This window comes from Panulirus ornatus, chromosome 7 (assembly GCF_036320965.1).
Source record: "Panulirus ornatus isolate Po-2019 chromosome 7, ASM3632096v1, whole genome shotgun sequence".
Lineage (NCBI taxonomy): Eukaryota > Metazoa > Arthropoda > Malacostraca > Decapoda > Palinuridae > Panulirus > Panulirus ornatus.
The window spans coordinates 34195036-34220526 of NC_092230.1; the positions used below are offsets into that span (position 1 = coordinate 34195036).

At 40.3% G+C, this 25491-nt stretch overlaps 1 protein-coding gene across 3 annotated transcripts in view; it reads right to left on the reverse strand.

Moving 5' to 3' along the window:
- LOC139749512 (serine/threonine-protein phosphatase PP1-beta catalytic subunit) overlaps positions 1 to 25491 on the reverse strand; it is a 269037-nt gene that overhangs the window by 21097 nt on the left and 222449 nt on the right. For all 3 annotated transcript variants that reach the window (XM_071663462.1, XM_071663461.1, XM_071663463.1), the window contains 2 exons: positions 21490 to 21666; positions 9813 to 9964 (listed from right to left, as the gene is read on the reverse strand). In XM_071663462.1, coding sequence (XP_071519563.1) covers positions 9813 to 9964; positions 21490 to 21666 — 329 coding nt within the window. The remainder of the gene's footprint in view (positions 1 to 9812; positions 9965 to 21489; positions 21667 to 25491) is intronic.

Consider the following 25491-nt stretch of genomic DNA (forward strand, 5'->3'; position numbering starts at 1 on the left):
ACTCCACTCTTGCTAAAAAAGAAAGAGGAAAGAAGAGCCACCCCAGATAAGCTTGGAATACTCAATAATGGGGTAAATAAGAGCCCAGTAAAGATTGAATAACTTGTCCAAATAACAATAATAATTCCAGCAACTTCAGGCAAGCTTAGCTTTTGAGAAGCAGGTTTTATAACATTCATTATGTGGGATTTCCAGCAGACAGTAGAGAATACTGAAGGGTTAGACTGTAGTGTCTTGAAGTCTCCTATGAAGTCCCATAATATATGCATTACATACATATGCAAAACTAAGTTCAGCATCTGAATTACAGTGAAATGTCTTTAATCCAGCAATCTACTCTTTGGAAACCCTCACACTTTGGGAGACAAAATTTGACCTAGTTTGGCAAAATTTCTATAGTTTGGAAAAATGCCTCTCTTCCATCAGTTGCCATGGTTGCTTGGGTACTTCTCGGTCAGCCACTGTAATCTTTTGACTCGTACTTTTGAGTTATTTTTCATGTAATTTATTGCAAAATGTTATGAAACAGTATCCAATAAAATCATCAAGAACTGGGAAACTAAGCAAAAATAGAGAATATTATCATACGATTGAAAAGATCACTTCCTCATGAGATTAGAGCCATGGCCAGCTATTGTGAAAGCATGGGCATGCACCTGATACAATGACTCATTTTTCTATGTAAATGCATATTCATTATCATGCTACACTAATGGTTCATGTGATTTAATGAACATTAAAATAGAAGAATATATAAAACTTCAGAAAAACTATGTAAAAATAGAGAAGGCTATCCTGAACTTAAAGAATAGTTTGCTCCTCACAATGGGTTCAGCCATGGTCACCCACTGTAACAGTGTGAACAAATGGCTAACATAATGACTCATATTTGTATATATATATATATATATTTTATTTTGCTTTGTTGCTGTATCCCGCGTTAGCGAGGTAGCGCAAGGAAACAGACGGAAGAATGGCCCAACCCACCCACATACACATGTATATACATACACGTCCACACACACAAATATACATACCTATACATCTCAATGTATACATATATATATATATATATATATTTTTTTTTTTTCTTTTTTTTTTTTATACTTTGTCGCTGTCTCCCGCGTATTGCGAGGTAGCGCAAGGAAACAGACGAAAGAAATGGCCCAACCCCCCCCATACACATGTACATACACACGTCCACACACACAAATATACATACCTACACAGCTTTCCATGGTTTACCCCGGACGCTTCACATGCCTTGATTCAATCCACTGACAGCACGTCAACCCCTGTATACCACATCGCTCCAATTCACTCTATTCCTTGCCCTCCTTTCACCCTCCTGCATGTTCAGGCCCCGATCACACAAAATCTTTTTCACTCCATCTTTCCACCTCCAATTTGGTCTCCCTCTTCTCCTCGTTCCCTCCACCTCCGACACATATATCCTCTTGGTCAATCTTTCCTCACTCATTCTCTCCATGTGCCCAAACCATTTTAAAACACTCTCTTCTGCTCTCTCAACCACGCTCTTTTTATTTCCACACATCTCTCTTACCCTTACGTTACTTACTCGATCAAACCACCTCACACCACACATTGTCCTCAAACATCTCATTTCCAGCACATCCATCCTCCTGCGCACAACTCTATCCATAGCCCACGCCTCGCAACCATACAACATTGTTGGAACTACTATTCCTTCAAACATACCCATTTTTGCTTTCCGGGATAATGTTCTCGACTTCCACACATTTTTCAAGGCCCCCAAAATTTTCGCCCCCTCCCCCACCCTATGATCCACTTCCGCTTCCATGGTTCCATCCGCTGACAGATCCACTCCCAGATATCTAAAACACTTCACTTCCTCCAGTTTTTCACCATTCAAACTCACCTCCCAATTGACTTGACCCTCAGCCCTACTGTACCTAATAACCTTGCTCTTATTCACATTTACTCTTAACTTTCTTCTTCCACATACTTTACCAAACTCCGTCACCAGCTTCTGCAGTTTCTCACATGAATCCGCCACCAGCGCTGTATCATCAGCGAACAACAACTGACTCACTTCCCAAGCTCTCTCATCCCCAACAGACTTCATACTTGCCCCTCTTTCCAAGACTCTTGCATTTACCTCCCTAACAACCCCATCCATAAACAAATTAAACAACCATGGAGACATCACACACCCCTGCCGCAAACCTACATTCACTGAGAACCAATCACTTTCCTCTCTTCCTACACGTACACATGCCTTACATCCTCGATAAAAACTTTTCACTGCTTCTAACAACTTGCCTCCCACACCATATATTCTTAATACCTTCCACAGAGCATCTCTATCAACTCTATCATATGCCTTCTCCAGATCCATAAATGCTACATACAAATCCATTTGCTTTTCTAAGTATTTTTCACATACATTCTTCAAAGCAAACACCTGATCCACACATCCTCTACCACTTCTGAAACCACACTGCTCTTCCCCAATCTGATGCTCTGTACATGCCTTCACCCTCTCAATCAATACCCTCCCATATAATTTACCAGGAATACTCAACAAACTTATACCTCTGTAATTTGAGCACTCACTCTTATCCCCTTTGCCTTTGTACAATGGCACTATGCACGCATTCCGCCAATCCTCAGGCACCTCACCATGAGTCATACATACATTAAATAACCTTACCAACCAGTCAACAATACAGTCACCCCCTTTTTTAATAAATTTCATATATATATATATATATATAATTTCATATATATATATATATATATATATATATATATATATATATATATATATATATATATTTTTTTTTTTCTTCAAACTATTCGCCATTTCCCGCATCAGCGAGGTAGCGCCAAGAACAGAGGACTGGGCCTTGAGGGAATACCCTCACCTGGCCCAATTCTCTGTTCCTTCTTTTGGAGAAAAAAAAAAAAAAAAAAAAAAAAGAAAAAAAAAAATGAGGGGAAGATTTCCAGCCCCCCGCTCCCTCCCCTTTTAGTCGCCTTCTACGACACGCAGGGAATACGTGGGAAGTATTCTTTCTCCCCTATCCCCAGGGATATATATATATATATATATATATATTTTTTTTTTTATACTATTCGCTATTTCCCGCGATAGCGAGGTAGCGTTAAGAACAGAGGACTGGGCCTTTGAGGGAATATCCTCACCTGGACCTCTTCTCTGTTCCTTCTTTTGGAAAATTAAAAAAAAAAAAAAGAAAAAAAAAAAAAAAAAAAAACGAGAGGGGAGGATTTCCAGCCCCCCGCTCCCTTCCCTTTTAGTCGCCTTCTACGACACGCAGGGAATACGTGGGAAGTATTCTTTCTCCCCTATCCCCAGGGAATATATATATATATATATATATATATATATATATACATTAAATAACCTTACCAACCAGTCAACAATACAGTCACCCCCTTTTTTAATAAATTCCACTGCAATACCATCCAAACCTGCTGCCTTGCCGGCTTTCATCTTCCGCAAAGCTTTCACTACCTCTTCTCTGTTTACCAAATCATTTTCCCTAACCCTCTCACTTTGCACACCACCTCGACCAAAACACCCTATATCTGCCACTCTATCATCAAACACATTCAACAAACCTTCAAAATACTCACTCCATCTCCTTCTCACATCACCACTACTTGTTTTCACCTCCCCATTTGCGCCCTTCACTGAAGTTCCCATTTGCTCCCTTGTCTTACGCACTTTATTTACCTCCTTCCAGAACATCTTTTTATTCTCCCTAAAATTTAATGATACTCTCTCACCCCAACTCTCATTTGCCCTTTTTTTCACCTCTTGCACCTTTCTCTTGACCTCCTGTCTCTTTTTATACATCTCCCACTCAACTGCATTTTTTCCCTGCAAAAATCGTCCAAATGCCTCTCTCTTCTCTTTCACTAATACTCTTACTTCTTCATCCCACCACTCACTACCCTTTCTAATCAACACACCTCCCACTCTTCTCATGCCACAAGCATCTTTTGCGCAATCCATCACTGATTCCCTAAATACATCCCATTCCTCCCCCACTCCCCTTACTTCCATTGTTCTCACCTTTTTCCATTCTGTACTCAGTCTCTCCTGGTACTTCCTCACACAGGTCTCCTTCCCAAGCTCACTTACTCTCACCACCCTCTTCACCCCAACATTCACTCTTCTTTTCTGTCGGTGGATTGAATCAAGGCATGTGAAGCGTCCGGGGTAAACCATGGAAAGCTGTGTAGGTATGTCTATTTGCGTGTGTGGACGTGTATGTATATACATGTGTATGGGGCGGGTTGGGCCATTCTTTCGTCTGTTTCCTTGCGCTACCTTGCTAATGCGTGAGACAGCGACAAAGCAAAATAAAATGTAAATAAATAAGAATATGAAAACTTGTTGTTCTTTATATGGTGAATATCAGTGGTTGGAACATAAGAATCTAGTATCATTTTGCTTTAATTTCATTATAAAAGGCTTTATAACTGAAAACCTTACAATGTACTGCAATGTTTCATCATTACTTTAAAAGAATATTAAATAAAAAGCACTAATTTCCTTCAAATCTGCAAACTTTCAAAGAATAATATATCAAAAACACTAATTTCCTTCAAATCTGTTTCTAGTGTGAATTCTTACTACTGTTCTACAAATTCTAAAGTACTTCTCGGATATCGCTATCATTCTGGGAGCCAATGTTCAGCAAACATCATCTGTATAACAAAAATAGGTAAATGAACAGATATACTGACATACAAGAGGTGGTAATACTAGAAAAACAATGATATATTAATATAAGTTGCCTGAGAGTTAGCAGAGAGCCTTTGTAATGCCAATGTATGAAAGCAGAGGAGACAATGCCAATGTATGAAAGCAGAGGAGACAAAAGTGAATGTTCAAATTAAAGGGGTATAAGTAGGTTGAGTGTACCTGTTAAGTTGTATGGAAGAGTGGTGGCAAAGGATGGTTGAATGTACAAATTTTCAGAATGGGTTGGAAAATGTAATTTCAGGAGAGCTACGTAAGGGACGTATGGATTAGGTTTTTTTTTTTTTATACCTCGTCGCTGTCTCCCACGGTTGCGAGATAGCGCAAGGAAACAGACGAAAGAAATGGCCCAACCCCCCCCATACACATGTACATACACACGTCCACACACGCAAATATACATACCTACAGCAGCTTTCCATGGTTTACCCCGGACGCTTCACATGCCTTGATTCAATCCACCGACAGCACGTCAACCCCTGTATACCACATCGCTCCAATTCACTCTATTCCTTGCCCTCCTTTCACCCTCCTGCATGTTCAGGCCCCGATCACACAAAATCCTTTTCACTCCATCTTTCCACCTCCAATTTGGTCTCCCTCTTCTCCTCGTTCCCTCCACCTCCGACACATATATCCTCTTGGTCAATCTTTCCTCACTCATTCTCTCCATGTGCCCAAACCATTTCAAAACACCCTCTTCTGCTCTCTCAACCACGCTCTTTTTATTTCCACACATCTCTCTTACCCTTACGTTACTTACTCGATCAAACCACCTCACACCACACATTGTCCTCAAACATCTCATTTCCAGCACATCCATCCTCCTGCGCACAACTCTATCCATAGCCCACGCCTCGCAACCATACAACATTGTTGGAACCACTATTCCTTCAAACATACCCATTTTTGCTTTCCGAGATAATGTTCTCGACTTCCACACATTTTTCAAGGCTCCCAAAATTTTCGCCCCCTCCCCCACCCTATGATCCACTTCCGCTTCCATGGTTCCATCCGCTGACAGATCCACTCCCAGATATCTAAAACACTTCACTTCCTCCAGTTTTTCTCCATTCAAACTCACCTCCCAATTGACTTGACCCTCAACCCTACTGTACCTAATAACCTTGCTCTTATTCACATTTACTCTTAACTTTCTTCTTCCACACACTTTACCAAACTCAGTCACCAGCTTCTGCAGTTTCTCCCATGAATCCGCCACCAGCGCTGTATCATCAGCGAACAACAACTGACTCACTTCCCAAGCTCTCTCATCCCCAACAGACTTCATACTTGCCCCTCTTTCCAAGACTCTTGCATTTACCTCCCTAACAACCCCATCCATAAACAAATTAAACAACCATGGAGACATCACACACCCCTGCCGCAAACCTACATTCACTGAGAACCAATCACTTTCCTCTCTTCCTACACGTACACATGCCTTACATCCTCGATAAAAACTTTTCACTGCTTCTAACAACTTGCCTCCCACACCATATATTCTTAATACCTTCCACAGAGCATCTCTATCAACTCTATCATATGCCTTCTCCAGATCCATAAATGCTACATACAAATCCATTTGCTTTTCTAAGTATTTCTCACATACATTCTTCAAAGCAAACACCTGATCCACACATCCTCTACCACTTCTGAAACCACACTGCTCTTCCCCAATCTGATGCTCTGTACATGCCTTCACCCTCTCAATCAATACCCTCCCATATAATTTACCAGGAATACTCAACAAACTTATACCTCTGTAATTTGAGCACTCACTCTTATCCCCTTTGCCTTTGTACAATGGCACTATGCACGCATTCCGCCAATCCTCAGGCACCTCACCATGAGTCATACATACATTAAATAACCTTACCAACCAGTCAACAATACAGTCACCCCCTTTTTTAATAAATTCCACTGCAATACCATCCAAACCTGCTGCCTTGCCGGCTTTCATCTTCCGCAAAGCTTTTACTACCTCTTCTCTGTTTACCAAATCATTTTCCCTAACCCTCTCACTTTGCACACCACCTCGACCCAAACACCCTATATCTGCCACTCTGTCATCAGACACATTTAACAAACCTTCAAAATACTCATTCCATCTCCTTCTCACATCACCACTACTTGTTATCACCTCCCCATTTACGCTCTTCACTGAAGTTCCCATTTGCTCCCTTGTCTTACGCACCCTATTTACCTCCTTCCAGAACATCTTTTTATTCTCCCTAAAATTTACTGATAGTCTCTCACCCCAACTCTCATTTGCCCTTTTTTTCACCTCTTGCACCTTTCTCTTGACCTCCTGTCTCTTTCTTTTATACTTCTCCCACTCAATTGCATTTTTTCCCTGCAAAAATCGTCCAAATGCCTACTATCAGTAAATTTTAGGGAGAATAAAAAGATGTTCTGGAAGGAGGTATGGATTAGGTGTTTGCTTTAAAAAATGTGTGTGGAAAGTACTATGAGAAACAGAAGAAATTGTATTTCTCATTCATGAAACTATAGAATGTGTATGACAAGGCTGACAGAGATACTCTGAGGAAGGTGTTGCAAATATCTGGTGTGGGAAAAAAGCCACTGGGAGCAGTGAAGAGTTTCTATCAAGACAGCAAGGCATGCGAGTGCAAACAATAACAAAGAAGGGCAAGTAGTACCAGGTAAAGGTGGGTCTATGGCTGGGGTGTGTGATGCCACCATAGCTGTTTAATTTGTTTACACATCAAGGGATGAGGAGGTGAATGTAGGTAGTCTTGGGGAGAGGAGCAGGTATGCAGTCCGTAATGTGGTACAGGTGTCACAGAGGTAAGTCTACTGTTTGCAGATGACATGGCACTGGTGGCAGATTCAATTGAGAGACTGACCAACCTGCTGTCTGAGTTTGGGAGAATGTGTGATAAAGAGACAGTTGAGAGTAAATGTGAATAGCGGCAATGTTATTAGGCTTTACGGTGAAAAGAGACAGGTTATTTGGAGTGTGAATTTACATGGAGGGAATTTTGAGGAAGTGAAGTGATTTAGAAACCTGCAAGTGGATATGGAAGAAAATGGAACCAAGGAAGATGAAATCAGCCATAGAGCAGGAGTGGGGGCAAAGGTCCTGGGCACTTTGAGGAGCATGTGAAAAGAAAGCTCACTGTCTTTAAGGGTAGAGAAGGGTATGTTTGATAGAATATTAGTACCCCTGGTGCTGTATGAATGGAAAGTGTGGTCCTTAAACAAAAATGTAAAGAGGGTTGTTGTGCTGGAAATGAAATGTTTGAGGACAACATGTGGTGTAAGAAGGGTTGATGGAATACGTAATAACTGGGTAAGAGAAAGGTGTGGTAGTAAGAGGAGTATGTATGAAAAGGTTGAAGTGATTGTGCTGAAGTGATTTGGTCGTATGGAGAAGACAAGCGAATATAGGATGACTTAGAGGGTATAAATGTTAGGTGTGGAGGGAATAAGGTTAAGGGGGAAGGTTAAGGGGGAAGGTTAAGGGGGAACCAAGGAGGAGGTGGAAGGATGGAGTGAATGATGCTCTGAAGGTTTGAGGCTTGAACATGCATGATGGCATAAAGCATGCAAAGGATACAGCAAACTGGAGCTACGTGGTATACAGAGGATTATGTACTATCAATGAGCAGAACCAGAACATATGAAACAATTGAAGGAAACCACAGAGGTTTGTGGGGCCTGGTTGTGCATAGGGGGGCTGAGCTTTCAGTGCATTATACATGATAAGCAGAGAGCTGATGGGAGTGACTGATGTCACATCTTCATCTGTTCCTGTCATAGCACTACCTCAATCATACAGGAAATGGCAAATGAGTTTGAAAAAAAGTAATACATCTGTAAACAACATACATACAAGAACACCATCAAAATACGTAAAAAATATACATACAAGAACACTATCAAAATACATCCTATAAATAAAACTAAAGAAAAGGATACTAATCCATGAGCTATTCAGATGACAGCAGCAATGTGCCACACATTTTGACTGAGTGCAATCCCAGAGAATTGTCAGATGGAACTGAAAAGGTTGATTATGTTAACCCTGTGACGGCTGCTATTTGGGAAAGGGTAGGCCTTAATAATGACCAAGCAACTATGATTACCCAAGGGTCATCTGTAAAGGGTGAGTGAAGGCTGGTGCCTCCTCACCTGACTCATACCTTCCCAAGGAATATCTCATGCTCATGGGACAGACCAAAGATGATGATAATTCATAAGATATAGCAGTTATCAAAAGAATCTACATGATGAATGGAAATGCATGAAATCTAAGTCGAATTTAGAAGCCACTTGAGTACCTTATGAATGAGAGCCTATAAAAGAGAACACCATTACATGTGACACAAGAAAACCTAAATCATAAGAGTTACCGGTAAAGGCACACTATAAAGGAGATGGATACACTCAGTGACTAAGTTCAAAAGGGACTAAAAGTATTTCAAATGATGTCAAGCCCAACAGAATAGTTCTGTTTTGATGGATGTGTAAAAGGTAATGCAAGTCAAATTTAGTAATTCACTGTACACAAGAGAATTGATATGAGGTGCCATGAGGATGGAAGAATGTTCACCTGGTACAGACTGGGGATGCTTCTGAATGCTATATTCAGCCTTATACAATTGATCAAATATATATCAAATGAGAATATAGTAAAAAAAAAAATACAGAATGTAGAAGAATTCCAATATATTCTTAACTGGAATTTTCAAGTTCTGTAATAATTTCTTACTCCATTTACAGATTTTATAGCTTTTTTCACTATTCACCATCAACACTGGTGGAGAATTTCACATGCTGTGTCAAAATTGTAGTTTTTCTTAAAACTTGCAGCCATCCTTATTTCAACATCATGAAAAATACCTTAACTCTCCATTTTCTTATCAATTACACATTCTATCCAATTCTAATTGCAAAGATATTCACCCTTGAAAAATTTCTACTGTAACACATCATGACATGTATTTAGAGCACTTTTCATATACAAACTTCCTCATTTTCACTATTTACAGTTTAAACATTTCCTTACTTGATGTGCTCTGCATATCAAATCCAAGTCGTGGCGGTTCAAGAATTTACTAACAACATCGGCTCCAAATGTGAAGGAAACTCCACGATCATTCTCACCCCAGCCTTGTACATCCTTATCAGGGTCTGACCATAGTAAGTCACACAGCAAACCTAAGTATGGAAGATTAGAAAACAGCTTACAATAACTGTCTCCATTTCTTATCCATATCAACGTATGTTTATACATAGTCATAAAATACAATACCCTTACATAAAGGCCTGAAAGTATCAATTACAAGTAATATAGGTATGAAGCCATGCTAGAGATGTTCTTGGGCCTACCAGTATTATTCTTTTAAACACTTTTGCTTCTCCTACTTCAGAAGGGCATTATCTGGAATATATGAACAATTACTTCATTTGCACATCCACTCTCAAGCTGTTATGCACAATGCACTGAAACAAGAGCCTATCATCCACAACCTAGCCCTACAGACTATTCCAAGGTCTACCTTAAAAGCTTCTTATGCCCGGTTCAACCCACTTGCATTGTGTCATATGCCATAAACCAAAAAAATCAAATGCATTCTTTCACATGCATGCTTTTCATCCTCCTCAGTGTGCAGGCCCTGATACCCCAAAGCCTCCTTCACTTCATCCTTCTGCACTCTCTTGGTCTTGTCCTTCCCCTTCCTTCCTCCTTCTACTTCTGACATATATCCTCCCAGTTAGTCTTTCACTGTTCATCCTCATCCTATCTAAATCATTTCAGCAAACACTTGTCAGCTCTTTTGATCAGATGCCCATTCCCTCCAGGAACTCCCATCATGGGGTGGCCATGGCAAAAGAGTCTCCACTTATCCGTCCTTACAAGCTTCCCTTGCTTACACCATTTCATGCATTCTTCCACTATTTCTCTCCCTCCAGTATTCCTCCACCCTATTTGCCTATGCCAAAAGTGGTCTTCCACTCACACAAACCCCTTTAATTGTACTATCACATGCCAAAAAACCTCAAAGTAATATGTTTCACCATTCTACCACTCCACAATTAACTCCTGCATTTCCTGCTATAGCACATCACTCATACACCCTTTCACTTCTTTCTTCATTCCATCTAGTCACATCACATGATCTCAAATAGCTCATTTCCACAGCCTGGATCCTTGATCTATGTGACTCATTCCATGTCCATGTTTTGGTTGCATAGGTCAGGGTTGGGAGGACTATGCTGTCCTTTAATCCTTTCTTCACTTCCAAACTTACACCTCTACCCTTCATTATTCTATTAAGGGACCCAATGACTCCTCTACCCTGTACTCCTATCTCCCTTACCTCTCCTTCCATATCACCAAACTTACCCAAGACAGCTCCTAGATACTCAAATTCTCTCACTTCTTCCAGTCTTTTTCCCACCACATCCACAGCACAATTTAGTACACTTTCTTCTTTCACTCTATGTGGTTTTACAAAATCTATAATTTCACTCTGTTTCTTTCCAAACATCATTACTTTACTTTTACTTGCATCTACCTTCAATCGCCTACACTTACACACATCATAAAGCACACTTACAAACTTCTGCAACTCATCTTTGCTCTGCAAACAACATAGTATCATTCACAAACAGGCTTGCTACTAGCCACCATATATCTCACTGACATACTCCATCTCTTCACCCCTTTTCCCTAGTTTTGTTTTCATCTCTCTTATCACTCCATCCATATATATATCAAAATGCCACAGTAACATCACATGGTCCTCCCTCACACCTACATGTGTCCTAAAACTTTCACTCAGTTCTCCATCCACTCTTACACACACATTTGCTCCTCTATAGAAGGCTTTCACACCATCCAACAGTTGTCCCCCCTACACCATATATCCATAAAACTTCCAACAAAACATTCCACTCAACTGTCATAAGCTTTCCCCAGATCTATAAAAGCTATATATAACTTCTTACCTTTCACTAAATACTTTTCAATGGTCATTTTTACAACAAAAATCTGAACTACCCATTCCCTAACTTTGCTAAAACCTTCTTGCTCTTCACTTATTCTGCATTCAATCACTTCCATCACTCTGTCAATCAATATTTTCTTGGTATTCTTAAAAGACTTATAACCCTATAGCTGCTACACACATCCTTTGCACCTTTTCCATAGAATGAAGGAATGATAATAGCTTCTACCCAATCCTCAGGCACAACCTTCTGTTTCCATGCTAAATTACATATAAGATGCATCCACTCTATCATGCTTTCTCCTCCATGCTTCAGCATTTCAGCTGTAATCCTATCCATTCCAAGTGCCTTTCCTACCTTCAGCCTCATTATTGTGCTTCTTACCTCCTTTTTTGCTGTAAGCCCTTGCGATTGTATCCTCTTCCTTCCATTCTCTATTCCCATGCATGTAACAACTGTTGCCTCCCCTTCTCCCACATTTATCAGTTCTTCAAAATACTCTTTCCATCTTCCTTTCACTTCCCCCTTTTGATTCAGCAACTCCCCTTCCTTACTTCTCACATCAAGATTTCCACTCTTACATCCACTTCTTTCCTTTTTGACCTCCTTCCAATATAGTTTTTTTATTATCCAAAAACTTTCAATTTAACTTTCTTCCATAATCTTCATCTACTCTTTCTTTGCTTTCTTCTATCAGCTCCTTAACATTCCACTTACATATTTTGTATCCTTCCCTCCTCCTTTGCTGAGCTTCCACTGGTACATTCCTATTGAGCAATTTACCATGTCTTTTTCTTCTCTCCCACAAAATTTTTAACATCTTCTGTCTACCATGCTTTGCCCTTTTAATTCCTGTATCTCACAACCTTGTATCCAACTACTGATTCTACAACCTTTAACTGTATTTCTCTCAACATTTTAAACATCTCTCACACATGACTATATTCCTACACTCACTGCACTTCCATCTAAGCATTCAGTTACCTTCCTTTCATACTCCTCCCTGCATTTTTTCTGATTCATCTTTTCGCTTGCCAGCACTTTTACCTCTCCATTCTTTCTTACACCATACCTCCACTTCTCTCTGATCCTCATCCCTGACAAGAACTGCAAAATGGCCAGAATCTCCAAAGAATCCTCTCAAGACTCTAGCATCTAGTACAGCCTTTCTCAATCTTTCATCCACTGCAACATAGTCAATCAAAGCCTTTGCTCTTCTCTTCCATCATTCCTCATCCATGTATATCTGTTTATCATCTCGTGCTGAGAAAAGGTGTTTGCAAGTTATAAACCCCACTCAGCATAGATATCCACAGGATAACTTCCATTCTCATTTACTCCAGGCACACCTAATTTACCAACTATCCCACCAATTTCATCACATCCCACTTTTGCATTCCTATCACCCAATACAACCACGTTTCTTTCATTCTTAAAGCCGTTTACAGAGTCATTCAAATTCCCCCAGAAAAGCTTCATTTCATCCTTACCTCATACCGTCTTCATATTTACTGGCACGTATACATATACCCATGCATAATTCACAATCCCAATCTTTCCTTTCACCCACACTATTTTTGATCCATTCCATCCATGCTCTGTAACACCCTCCCATACTCTTGGTGATAGCAGAATTGCACATACTTCTTTTTCTCCTCTCCAATAATTTTCACTCATTCCTGTCCATACCACACCTCCTTCCATGCCCTCCCATAACTTCCATTCATCATTTTCATTTTCACTCCACACACCCTGCCCAAGGATATGGGTTACCCCAATCCCTAACACACCCACACTAAAACTTTTAAACCCCTTAACAATTTCCCTCCTTTTACTCTCACCAGCCATCCTATTCAAATTCAGCACCATCACTCTCCATTGCTTACTAACTTATCTCTCTCTTCACAATCCCATGCCTTGCAAAACCAATCCAACTTATATCAAATACTGACCTCGGGCATTTTATTTAAACATGTCAACCATCTTTCATGCTTTTGCTTTAAGGACCAAGCTCCACATTCATAAAACACTGCCAGGACTACTATACCTTCAAACATACCCAACTCTGCCCTACCACACACAACATTTCCTCTCACAAACTCCATAATGCAAACAGGATCTAAGCCCCCTCTTCCACACTATGATATTTCAGCCCCAAAGTTCCTTGCAATACCATGTCCACCCCCCAGGCAACTACAGCACTCTACTTCCTCTATTGTATTCAAACTTACAAACATCCTGTGTTATAACCCTAATACAACTCGTTACTTTACTATAATTCAAATTTACTCTCAGCTCCCTCCTTTCACATCACTCCCAAACTCTGTCACCAGATTCTAGAGTATTTCTCTGGAGTCTGCCCATAAAACTGTGCCATCTGCAAACAGCAAATGATTAATCTCTCATCTCTAATCCCCAACTCAAAGTATACTAGATGTATACCAATGTACTAGAAAATTAAGGAATAAAATGTTTGCATAGGAGGAACATGACACTGCAATCTTACTGTCTGCTGCAAAGTTTTATCGTCTTGAGCTGAGTTATTTTTAGACATTTATACACATTTCAGAAGCAAAAGTGCCTGTAAATACACACATACATTATCTCCAGCTTTACTCTTTTATGACAGACAACTATATAACAACAAATCAGCAAAGGAACTGTAAAGATAAGTAAAGAAAATTGGAAGTCTAAACATGGATTTAAGAAAGCAAAATATTATGTAAACTCTATTGCAATACTTGGGCATGTACTGGAAGATCAAGAGAAGATATACACATCAATTACACATCAAGAAGAAGCCCATGACACAGTTAATAGAAAAGTAATTTTGAAATCTGAGACCTTAAATTTGGTGTACACTAAAGATTTCTAAAAGTTAAAACTTTTGTAATGGACATGGTTTTGCTTGTGTGAAAGTAAATGGTGCATTAGTGAGTGGTTTAAAATAAACATGGGAGTGCATCAAGGTTGTGAAATATCACTATGGTTACCATATGTTTGTATGGGTGAGGCACTACGTAAATGAGTGTTAGGTGAAGTAAATGCAGTGAACTGCTGAACTATTGTGAAACAGAATGGAATCTATCATATTTACTGTATACAGATGCTGCTGCTCTATTAGCTCAATCAGAGGTGGAGGTGGACAGAATGAAAGATTGCCCTGAAGTGTCCAGGTGGATCCTGAGCATACATGAAAACAAGAACACAAGAATGAAAGCCTTTCAAAATAAGGATGCAGGTGAGAGGACAGGTTGAAGGTACAGTAATCCCTCAATTTAATGGACTGCAATATAATAGATTTCGGATTTAACATGCAAATAATAATACAGTACATTAATAATAATTTGGATGGTATTGCAGTGGAATTTATTAAAAAAGGGGGTGACTGTATTATTGACTGGTTGGTAAGGTTATTCAATGTATGTATGACTCATGGTGAGGTGCCTGAGGATTGGTGGAATGCTTGCATAGTGCCATTGTACAAAGGCAAAGGGGATAAGAGTGAGTGCTCAAATTACAGAGGTATAGTTTGTTGAGTATTCCTGGTAAATTATATGGGAGGGTATTGATTGAGAGGGTGAAGGCATGTACAGAGCATCAGATTCGGGAAGAGCAGTGTGGTTTCAGAAGTGGTAGAGGATGTGTGGATCAGGTGTTTGCTTTGAAGAATGTATGTGAGAAATACTTAGAAAAGCAAATGGATTTGTATGTAGCATTTATGGATCTGGAGAAGGCATATGATAAGAGTTGATAGAGATGCTCTGTGGAAGGTATTAAGAATATATGGTGTGGGAGGCAAGTTGTTAGAAGCAGTGAAAAGTTTTTATCAAGGATGTAAGGCATGTGTACGTGTAGGAAGAGAGGAAAGTGATTGGTTCTCAGTGAATGTAGGTTTGCGGCAGGGGTGTGTGATGTCTCCATGGTTGTTTAATTTGTTTATGGATGGGGTGGTTAGGGAGGTGAATGCAAGAGTTTTGGAAAGAGGGGCAAGTATGAAGTCTGTTGGGGATGAGAGAGCTTGGGAAGTGAGTCAGTTGTTGTTCGCTGATGATACAGCGCTGGTGGCTGATTCATGTGAGAAACTGCAGAAGCTGGTGACTGAGTTTGGTAAAGTGTGTGAAAGAAGAAAGTTAAGAGTAAATGTGAATAAGAGCAAGGTTATTAGGTACAGTAGGGTTGAGGGTCAAGTCAATTGGGAGGTAAGTTTGAATGGAGAAAAACTGGAGGAAGTAAAGTGTTTTAGATATCTGGGAGTGGATCTGGCAGCGGATGGAACCATGGAAGCGGAAGTAGATCATAGGGTGGGGGAGGGGGCGAAAATCCTGGGAGCCTTGAAGACTGTGTGGAAGTCGAGAACATTATCTCGGAAAGCAAAAATGGGTATGTTTGAAGGAATAGTGGTTCCAACAATGTTGTATGGTTGCGAGGCGTGGGCTATGGATAGAGTTGTGCGCAGGAGGATGGATGTGCTGGAAATGAGATGTTTGAGGACAATGTGTGGTGTGAGGTGGTTTGATCAAGTAAGTAACGTAAGGGTAAGAGAGATGTGTGGAAATAAAAAGAGCGTGGTTGAGAGAGCAGAAGAGGGTGTTTTGAAATGGTTTGGGCACATGGAGAGAATGAGTGAGGAAAGATTGACCAAGAGGATATATGTGTCGGAGGTGGAGGGAACGAGGAGAAGTGGGAGACCAAATTGGAGGTGGAAAGATGGAGTGAAAAAGATTTTGTGTGATCGGGCCCTGAACATGCAGGAGGGTGAAAGGAGGGCAAGGAATAGAGTGAATTGGATCGACGTGGTATACCGGGGTTGACGTGCGGTCAGTGGATTGAATCAGGGCATGTGAAGCGTCTGGGGTGAACCATGGAAAGCTGCATAGGTATGTATATTTGCGTGTGTGGACATATGTATATACATGTGTATGGGGGTGGGTTGGGCCATTTCTTTCGTCTGTTTCCTTGCGTTACCTCGCAAACGCGGGAGACAGCGACAAAAAAAAAAAAAAAAAAAAAAATCAATAATAATAAAAAGAAATAAAGTCTTAAACACTCCACCATGTGCATTTCATACCACACTTGTTTTTTGGTAGCTTGGGGTAGACTCGCTTTGTTTCAGTCTGAGTCTGCCTCAAGCTATTGTGTGGTCAGGTTCTATACAGAGCGTTTCTGTTACCTCAAAATTGTGACTTTATCTATTAAACAATTTTACAATCCTTACAATTCAAAATGGCATCAAGTGATTGTAAAAAGTGCAGGTAGTCCCTCCTCACTTTATTATAAATTGTCCTTTCATAGGAGAGGGGCGGAATCATCTCTAATCTGACTCCTGCCTCCAACTGCCTGGTGAGCATTCCCACGTTGCCAGGTGCCCGACACCCAATTATCATACTACACACTAAACCCTACACCCCCACTCATGAGATTCTGGTAACTAAATGTGACATTTTGTTACAAAAAAACAAAAACAAAACTAAAAACAAGAAAACAAAAAAGAATGAAAATTCAACAAGGAATAAGGCAAATATACACACAAATCACTGGTCAGCAACAATACACTTCCTTTACATGTGAGTAGAACAAAAATGAGATAAATTAGTGTGTTCACTCTTCAAAGGAGTCACCACAAACATAATTTTGCAAATGTGCAGGTGGTGTCTCACAGTGAGGGCACTGCCATCTGAGGCTAGGTGTTGGCACAACTTGGAGCAAAGCTGCTGCTTGTTAGTGCTTCCCTTGATCCATGGGTGTTATGGGGACTGGCAAAACCCAGGGGTGTAGGTGATGTCAGTTTCACAAAGGCAGGGGGCTACTGCCGTTCAGCTTCACTGAGCATTGTCTATGAGGCTTCACCTCCACTACCACACCCAACCTATCCCACACCTTTGAAGTGACATCCTGAATGCAGACAGTGGTGTCCACGGACAGCTCGGGCAGCATAGCAGCGTCACCTGCTGGACTGCCCTGAACAAGAGCCAGACCCTATGCTATGGCCCACTCCCTGTTTCACAAAGCAGTTCTCCATAGCCAGTATATCAGATAGTGTTGCCAGAGCACCAGGACACAATCTCGCAACTGTCTTCCTGCTGCCAGCTGTGCAGGTGACTTATCCCCCTCTTAGAGGGGTGTCAGATACTGGAACAGCTTTGCTGTTGTGCAAGCTACATCCAACACATGTGCTGCCTCTCAACACCTGATTGGCTACCTTTACTGTTGCTTTAGTGCATTCATTGGACTGGGGGAAGTGAGCTTAGGAGATGCAGGCCATGATTCCCCATTCTTTTGTAGAAAGCTTCCATCTCCTCACAACTTAAGATTGGTTTCCCCATCTGAGGCATTTCCTTGGGTGCGCCTCATGGTCTGAAGAAGGTGAGCAGCCTTGCGATAACTTGGGATTCTCCTGTGTATGTTCAAATCCTACTCTCTGCACCATGTAAGAGGTGCAATGAATGCAGGTAGTCCGTCCTCACTTCATCATATAGAAGTACCCTTTCATAGGAGAGGAGTGGCATCACATCTGTCTCTATTCCCATGTTGCTGAGTACCTCCCACCCAACTAACATACCACATATTAAACCCTATATTGATTGAGGAGTTAGAAAGCGTATGAATTTAAATGTAGTACAGAAATAGGTCACATTTAATTTAATGGACTTTTGGCAATAACGGACACCCCTTCCCCCCTTCAGTCCATTAAATCGGGGGTTTACTGTCAATAGAAATATAATCAAAACATGAATAAGATTATAGAATACAGCACTGGAGGCATATTCAATTGAAAATCTACAGAAGCTGGTGGCTGAGTTTAGAAGTGTATGAAACGGCATCTTAGCTAAGTCTCTTCCTTGTACATCAACTGACTGTTCTACATCTTCTACCTCATTCTTGCATCTCCCCTGACAATGTGATCATTACACGAAAGTTCACTTGGGTATTCACACTTGCTGCCTTCATCCATTCCCGTCACCACCCCGCCACACATGAAATGGCACCCCCCCCCTCTCCCCGTGCACGTGTGAGGAAGTGCTAGGAAAAAACAATAAAGGCCACATTTGCTCACACGAAGTCTCTAGCTGTCATGTATAATGCACCGAAACCACAGCTTCCTTTCCACATTCAGGCCCCACAAAACTTTCCATGGTTTACCCCAGACACTTCACATGCCCTGGTTCAATCCACTGAGAAGCACGTCAACACCAGTATACCACATCGTTCCAATTCACTCTATTCCTTGCACGCCTTTCACCCTCCTGTATGTTCAGGCCCCAAACACTTAAAATCTTTTTCACTCCATCCTTCCATTTCCAATTTGTCTCCCACTTCTCCTTGTTCCCTCCACCTCTGACACATATATCCTCTGTCAATCTTTCCTCACTCATTCTCTCCATGTGACCAAACCATTTCAATACACCCTCTTCTGCTCTCTCAACCACATGCTTTTTATTACCACACATCTCTTACCCTTTCATTACTTAATCAAACCCCCTCACACTACATATTGTCCTCAAACATATCATTTCCAACACATCCCCCCTCCTTTGCACCAATAATCACCCATCTCTCTCCATCAACTTTCAGTTTTACCCATGTTAATCTAGAGTTTACTTTCTTACACTCTATCACATACTCCCATAACTCCTGCTTAAGGAGTAGTGCTAGTACTTCCTTTGCCCTTGTCCTGTCACCAACCCCTGACTTTACTCCCATGACATTCCCAAACCACTCTTCCCCTTTACCCTTGAGCTTCATTTCACTCTGAGCCAAAACATCCAGGTTCCTTTCCTTAAACATACTACCTATCTCCTTTTTTCTCATCTTGGTTACATCCATACACATTTAGACACCCCAATCTGAGCCTTAGAGGAAGATGAGCACTCCCTGCATGACTCCTGTTTCCCCTTTCAGAAAGTTAAAATACAATGAGGGAAGGGTTTCTAGCCCCCTGCTCCCGTCCCCATTAGTTGCCTTTTATGACATGTGGCAAATGCGTGGGAAGTATTCTTTTTCCCCTATCCCCAGGGATAAAATGTATGATATTCAATGTATGTACAGATGTATGATATTCAAAGTACAGATAATGGTGAAGTGCCTGAAGATTGGTGGAATGCATGTATAGTGACATTATACAAAGGCATATGTTTGTTGAGTATTCCTAGGAAATTGTATGGGAAGGTATTGATTGAGAGGATGAAGGCATGTACAGAACATCAGATTGGGGAATAGCAGTGTGGATCAGGTGTTTGCTCTGAAGAATGCATGTGAGAAAAACTTAGAAAAACAGATGGACTTGTATGTGGCATTTATGGGTCTGGAGAAGGCATATGATTGGGTTGACAGAGATGCTTTGAGGAAGGTTTTAAGAACATATGGTGTGGGAGGTAAGCAGCTAGAAACAGTGAAAGTTTTTATCAAGAGTGTAAGGGATGTGTACGAATAGGAAGAGAGAGGAGTGATTAGTGTCCATGGAAGGTCGGTCTGTGGCAGGGGTGTGATTTCATCATGGTTGTATAAGTTGTTTATGGATGGGGTGGTTAGGGAGGTAAATGCAACAGCTTTGGAGAGAGGGGTGAGCATGCAGTCTGTTGCAGATGAGAGGGACCCGGGAAGTAGGTCAGTTGTTGTTTGTTGATACAGCACTGTTGGCTGATTCAAGAGCAACTGCAAAAGTTGGTGACTGAGTTTGGATGAGTGTGAAAGAAAAAAGATGAAAATAAATGTGGATAAGCACAAGATCATTACGTTCAGCAGGGTTGAGGGACCATGGAGTCACGTGGAGGGAAAGAGGACAAAGGTTCTGGAGGTGTTGAAGAATGTGTGGAAAGAGAATATTATCTTAGAGAGAATAAATGGGTATGTTTGAAGGAATAGTATAGTTCCAGCAATATCATATGGTAGCAAAGTATGAGCTATAGACAGGGTTGTGCAGTAGAGGGTGGATGTGTTGGAAATGAAATGCTTAGAGAACAATATGTGGCGTGAGGTGATTTGATTGAGTAAGTAATGAAAGGGGAAGAGAAATGTGTGGTAGTAAAATGAGTGTGGTTGAGAGAGCAGAAGAGGGTGTGTTGAAATGGTGTGGACATACAGAGATAATGAGAGGAAAGGTTGAGAAAGGTTGACAAAGAGGATATATATGTGTTGGAGGTGGAGGGAACATGAAGAAGTGGGAGACCAAATTGGATGTGGAAGGATGGCGAAACAGACTTTAAGCAACTGGGGCCTGAACATGCGGGAGGGTGAAAGGTGTGCATGGAATAGAGTGAATTGGAACAATGTGGTACACTGGGGTTGACATGACATCAATGGACAGAACCAGGGCATGTGAAATAATCTCAGCAAACCATGGAAAGGTCTGTGGGGCCTGGATATGGATAGGGAGCTGTAGCCTTGCTGCATTACACATGACAGGTACAGAATGAGTGTGAGCAGATGTGGCCTTTTTTTGTCTGTTTCGTGGCACTACCTCACTGATGCAGGAGGTGGTAATGCTGCTTCCTGTGGGGCAGTGTGTGTGTGTGTGTGTGAGTAGATGTGTTCTTTCTTCGTATGTTCCCAGCACTACCTTTGTAACATAGGAAACGGCGAAAAAAAAAAAAATGAATAGGATGAACAAATGAAAGAGGTATTTCAGGTAAGAAAGCAGTAAGAGTGATCTTGGGTCAAGTAAAACTGAAATGCTTTGCGGGTGTAGGAGGTCCTAAAGGTATCTGTCAATTATATGTTCTCAGTCATACCTGTGTCTGGGACATCTGTAGGTCTCATGATGCGACGGATTTGTTCCATGCTTTGTAAGTCAGGACTTAAGCCTCCATGACAGCAGAATATCTTTTCATCAATAATAGCAGCAATGGGAAGACAATTGAAGCAGTCTGTGAATGTCTTCCAGAGTTTGGTACCATATCTTCGTCGGCCTGAAAATGTCAAGTTATAACGGTACTTGTTCTCGGCATATCTAATATCAGCTATAATGGAGTGACTGCAATAATTTGTTGGGTACACTCCTAGAAATAGAATGAATATTCTGGGGCTGCTTATCAAAATCTTTTTTAACATTCTTAATATGAAGGTATGGTTTCCTAAGAAGTTTAGACTTAACTTACACAGAATAAAAGCATAAACAGAATGGCTCCAAAAAGAATGAAAAAAAAAAAAAATTCAGTTCTGAATTGAAAATTTTTGCTTCTTGATATAGTTGCAATCATTCTAACTTACACAGAATAAAAGCATAAACAGAATGGCTCCAAAAAGAATAAAAAAATCAATTCTGAATTGAACATTTTTGCTTCTTGATAGTTACAATAGTTACAATCATTCTACCTGTTGATGTGCACTATATCAGATAGTAAATGACAATACTAGCTCAACCAAATGTCTGTTTTAACCATACATAATGATTAACCTAAGCAATATCAAAGAAACTAAGGATTCAAACAAAACAAGTAGTATGCCCACCCCAAACACAACACTACACTTTGTTCACCTTAGTCAATCTGGAATTTCATAATTCTACAGCAGTCTACACTAGAATACCACTCATGGGGTGGATATCATGATTAGTCTAGTCTATGTCATACATGTGATAATATACAAAATGAAATCCAGTCTGTCACAAAAAATGTTTTTTCTCTCATACACCAGGAATATGTACTATATCCTTTATTGGCTCAGACATGGAAAACGGGAACAATCATTATCTTGCAATCTAACAATTTAGACTTTCTCCAATTTAGACTTTCTGTAACTTGAGTAACTTGAAACTAATATGCATATAATCTATCCATCTATCTACCATCATCTCTTAATGCCTGTTCCCAAATGGAACTCACTCAAGGGGGTGGCCATGGCAATGGAGTCTCCATAACTAGTGAACTCCAGTGTCGCATCTTTGCCTTTAGTACCTCACCCTTAATAGGCCAGTGGCAGAAGGCAACTCTTGCACAGTGTTTGCAGAGACTCCTACCTAATGTTCCTACAGTAATAACTGTTCAGCCAAAACAAATCCAAATATTCTGCTGAAAATATAGCTCATAAGCATGAATAATATTCAACTGAAAGCATTAGAGTACATATGAGCATATCCTGAAAAGTAAGAAACAGCAGTTCTTACCAACTGTAGTCTCCTGATTCTATTACAATTTGCAAAACACTGTGAATGCTAGAAATGGCCTCAATCTATATCAAGAATTTATTTCTGCTAAATCTAATCCCATTTATGTCAAAGAAACAAACATGTAAATGTCTTTTGTTAACACCTTTTCAATGGAGACAGTAACAACTGATATAAATGTTCTTACTGACTGAAGGACATCCTCTTCCAGTCAGTTCTACAAGGCATTTCCTCATTCACTATTTGGTTTCTCTTCAGGCTCAGATACCACTCAAAAGGGACTGATTTCAATGTTCCTGTTAAGTGTAGGACATCCTCTTTCAGTTACTTTATGAGACATTTTTCCCTCTTAAACTCTGAGAAATTCAAATGGTTCATCTTCACAATTTAGTTTCTCTTCTCACCAAGACACTATCTTTTGGTTCTCAATAAAGATCATCTCTCAAGGCTTCCTTGGCATTAATGCTAAAAAGTTCATCAAAGCTAAAGAAAATTAGAAAGGTGTTCCACAGAACACTTACATCACCAGCAGTGCAGCACACTTATTAGGAGTAAAATAAGAAAGGGTACAAATAGTTTGGAAAATATAAATGTATGACAATCCAAGGCCTAAAATAGTTTTGATAATACAAAAATATGAGTGAACCAAAGACCATTGATCAAAGTAATGTTTATGATTACATACTTAAGACATCTCACAGAAAGTTATGTTCTGCTTGAACACATATAACAGCATGTTAATTGCAAACAAGATACCCATAAACTTGTACTCGTCCCTTTTGACTGCAGTTTATATGAAAAATTTGAAAGAATAACTATCTGCAGCAGAGAAGATCATTACAATTATTTGCAATACAACAGAAGCTGTGTTACCAAATGATCAATGATAACAATCAGTATTTTGGCCAGGGGTAGATAGTTAACAATATAGTCCCAACAATAAAAAAACATAATGATATCGCTGAGATGCATTTTGACACACTATGTCCACGCTGTAATATAAGAACAACACCACAGTAACCCTAAGCTGAGCTTTCTGGAAATGGATGTACTGAAAGTGTCTCAGTTTAAGAAAAAAAATCATTTATGGATTCTAAGTGAACAATCTAAATAATCTTCTTTATGAATATCAAGTCACCACCACTGTGTTCACGACGATGAACTTTCTACAAGTGCATCATCTAATAAAAAGAGTCATAGCCTTTGTTATATTTGATTCTTAAATGGAAGGGATGGTTTGGATAGTCTATCATGGCGGAAAAAATAAAAATGATACGACAGTATACAAAAGTTAGAGGGAGAGGAATTGTAGTTGACATGTCTGACAGCTTTCAATATGAAGTGAGGAAGGGAAAATGTTTCTTCTTCACCTGAACTTGGTTTGCCACTCTACTCTTACTTCAAACATCGGTATAAGCATTGGTGGTCAATAAAATGCATACATTTAAAAGCATTTCAATGAATCTTTTGTTGTGGCCCTTGTCATCTCCATAGTATTTAAGGAGTGGTACAAGTCTTCCCCTTCCAAATTCCCTTCCTTTGGATTTATTTTATTTATTTATTTTGCTTTGTCGCCGTCTCCCGCGTCAGCGAGGTAGCGCAAGGAAACAGACGAAAGAATGGCCCAACCCACCCACATAGACATGTATATACATACACGTCCACACGCGCAAATATACATACCTATACATCTCAATGTATACATATATATATATATACATACACAGACATACACATATATACACATGTACATAATTCATACTGTCTGCCTTTATTCATATTCATTCCCATCGCCATCCCACCACACAAGAAATAACAACACCCTCCACCCTCATGTGCGTGAGGTAGCACTAAGAAAAGACATCAAAGGCCACATTCGTTCACACTCAGTCTCTAGCTGTCATGTAATAATGCACCAAAACCACAACTTCCTTTCCCCATCCAGGCCCCACAGAACTTTCCATGGTTTACCCCAGACGCTTCACATGCCCTGGTTCAATCCACTGACAGCACATTGACCCCGGTATACCACATCATTCCAATTCACTCTATTCCTTGCATGCCTTTCACCCTCCTGCATGTTCAGGCCCCGATCACTCAAAATTATTTTCACTCCATCTTTCCACCTCCAATCTGGTCTCCCACTTCTCGTTCCCTCCACCTCTGACACATATATCCTCTTGGTCAATCTTTCCTCACTCATTCTCTCAATGTGACCAAACCATTTCAAAATACCCTCTCCTGCTCTCTCAATCACACTCTTTTTATTACCACACATCTCTCTTACCCTATTATGACATACTTGATCAAACCACCTCACACCACATATTGTCTTCAAACATCTCATTTCCAGCACATCCACCCTCCTCCGCACAACTCTTATCTATAGCCCACCCCTCGCAACCATATAACATTGTTGGAACCACTATTCCTTCAAACATACCAACTATTTTTCCCTAATGCACAACTTCTCTAGCCAATCCATTGCAGTGATCAGTGATGAAGTGACTTTCCCCTCCTACTCTATCAGCAATGGTGTCCTTCAGCATTCTGACTTATCATCAATTCTCTTCTCTCAATAAATGATCTGTCTTTAAGATCTAACCCTATTTACTTTTATGCTGGTGAT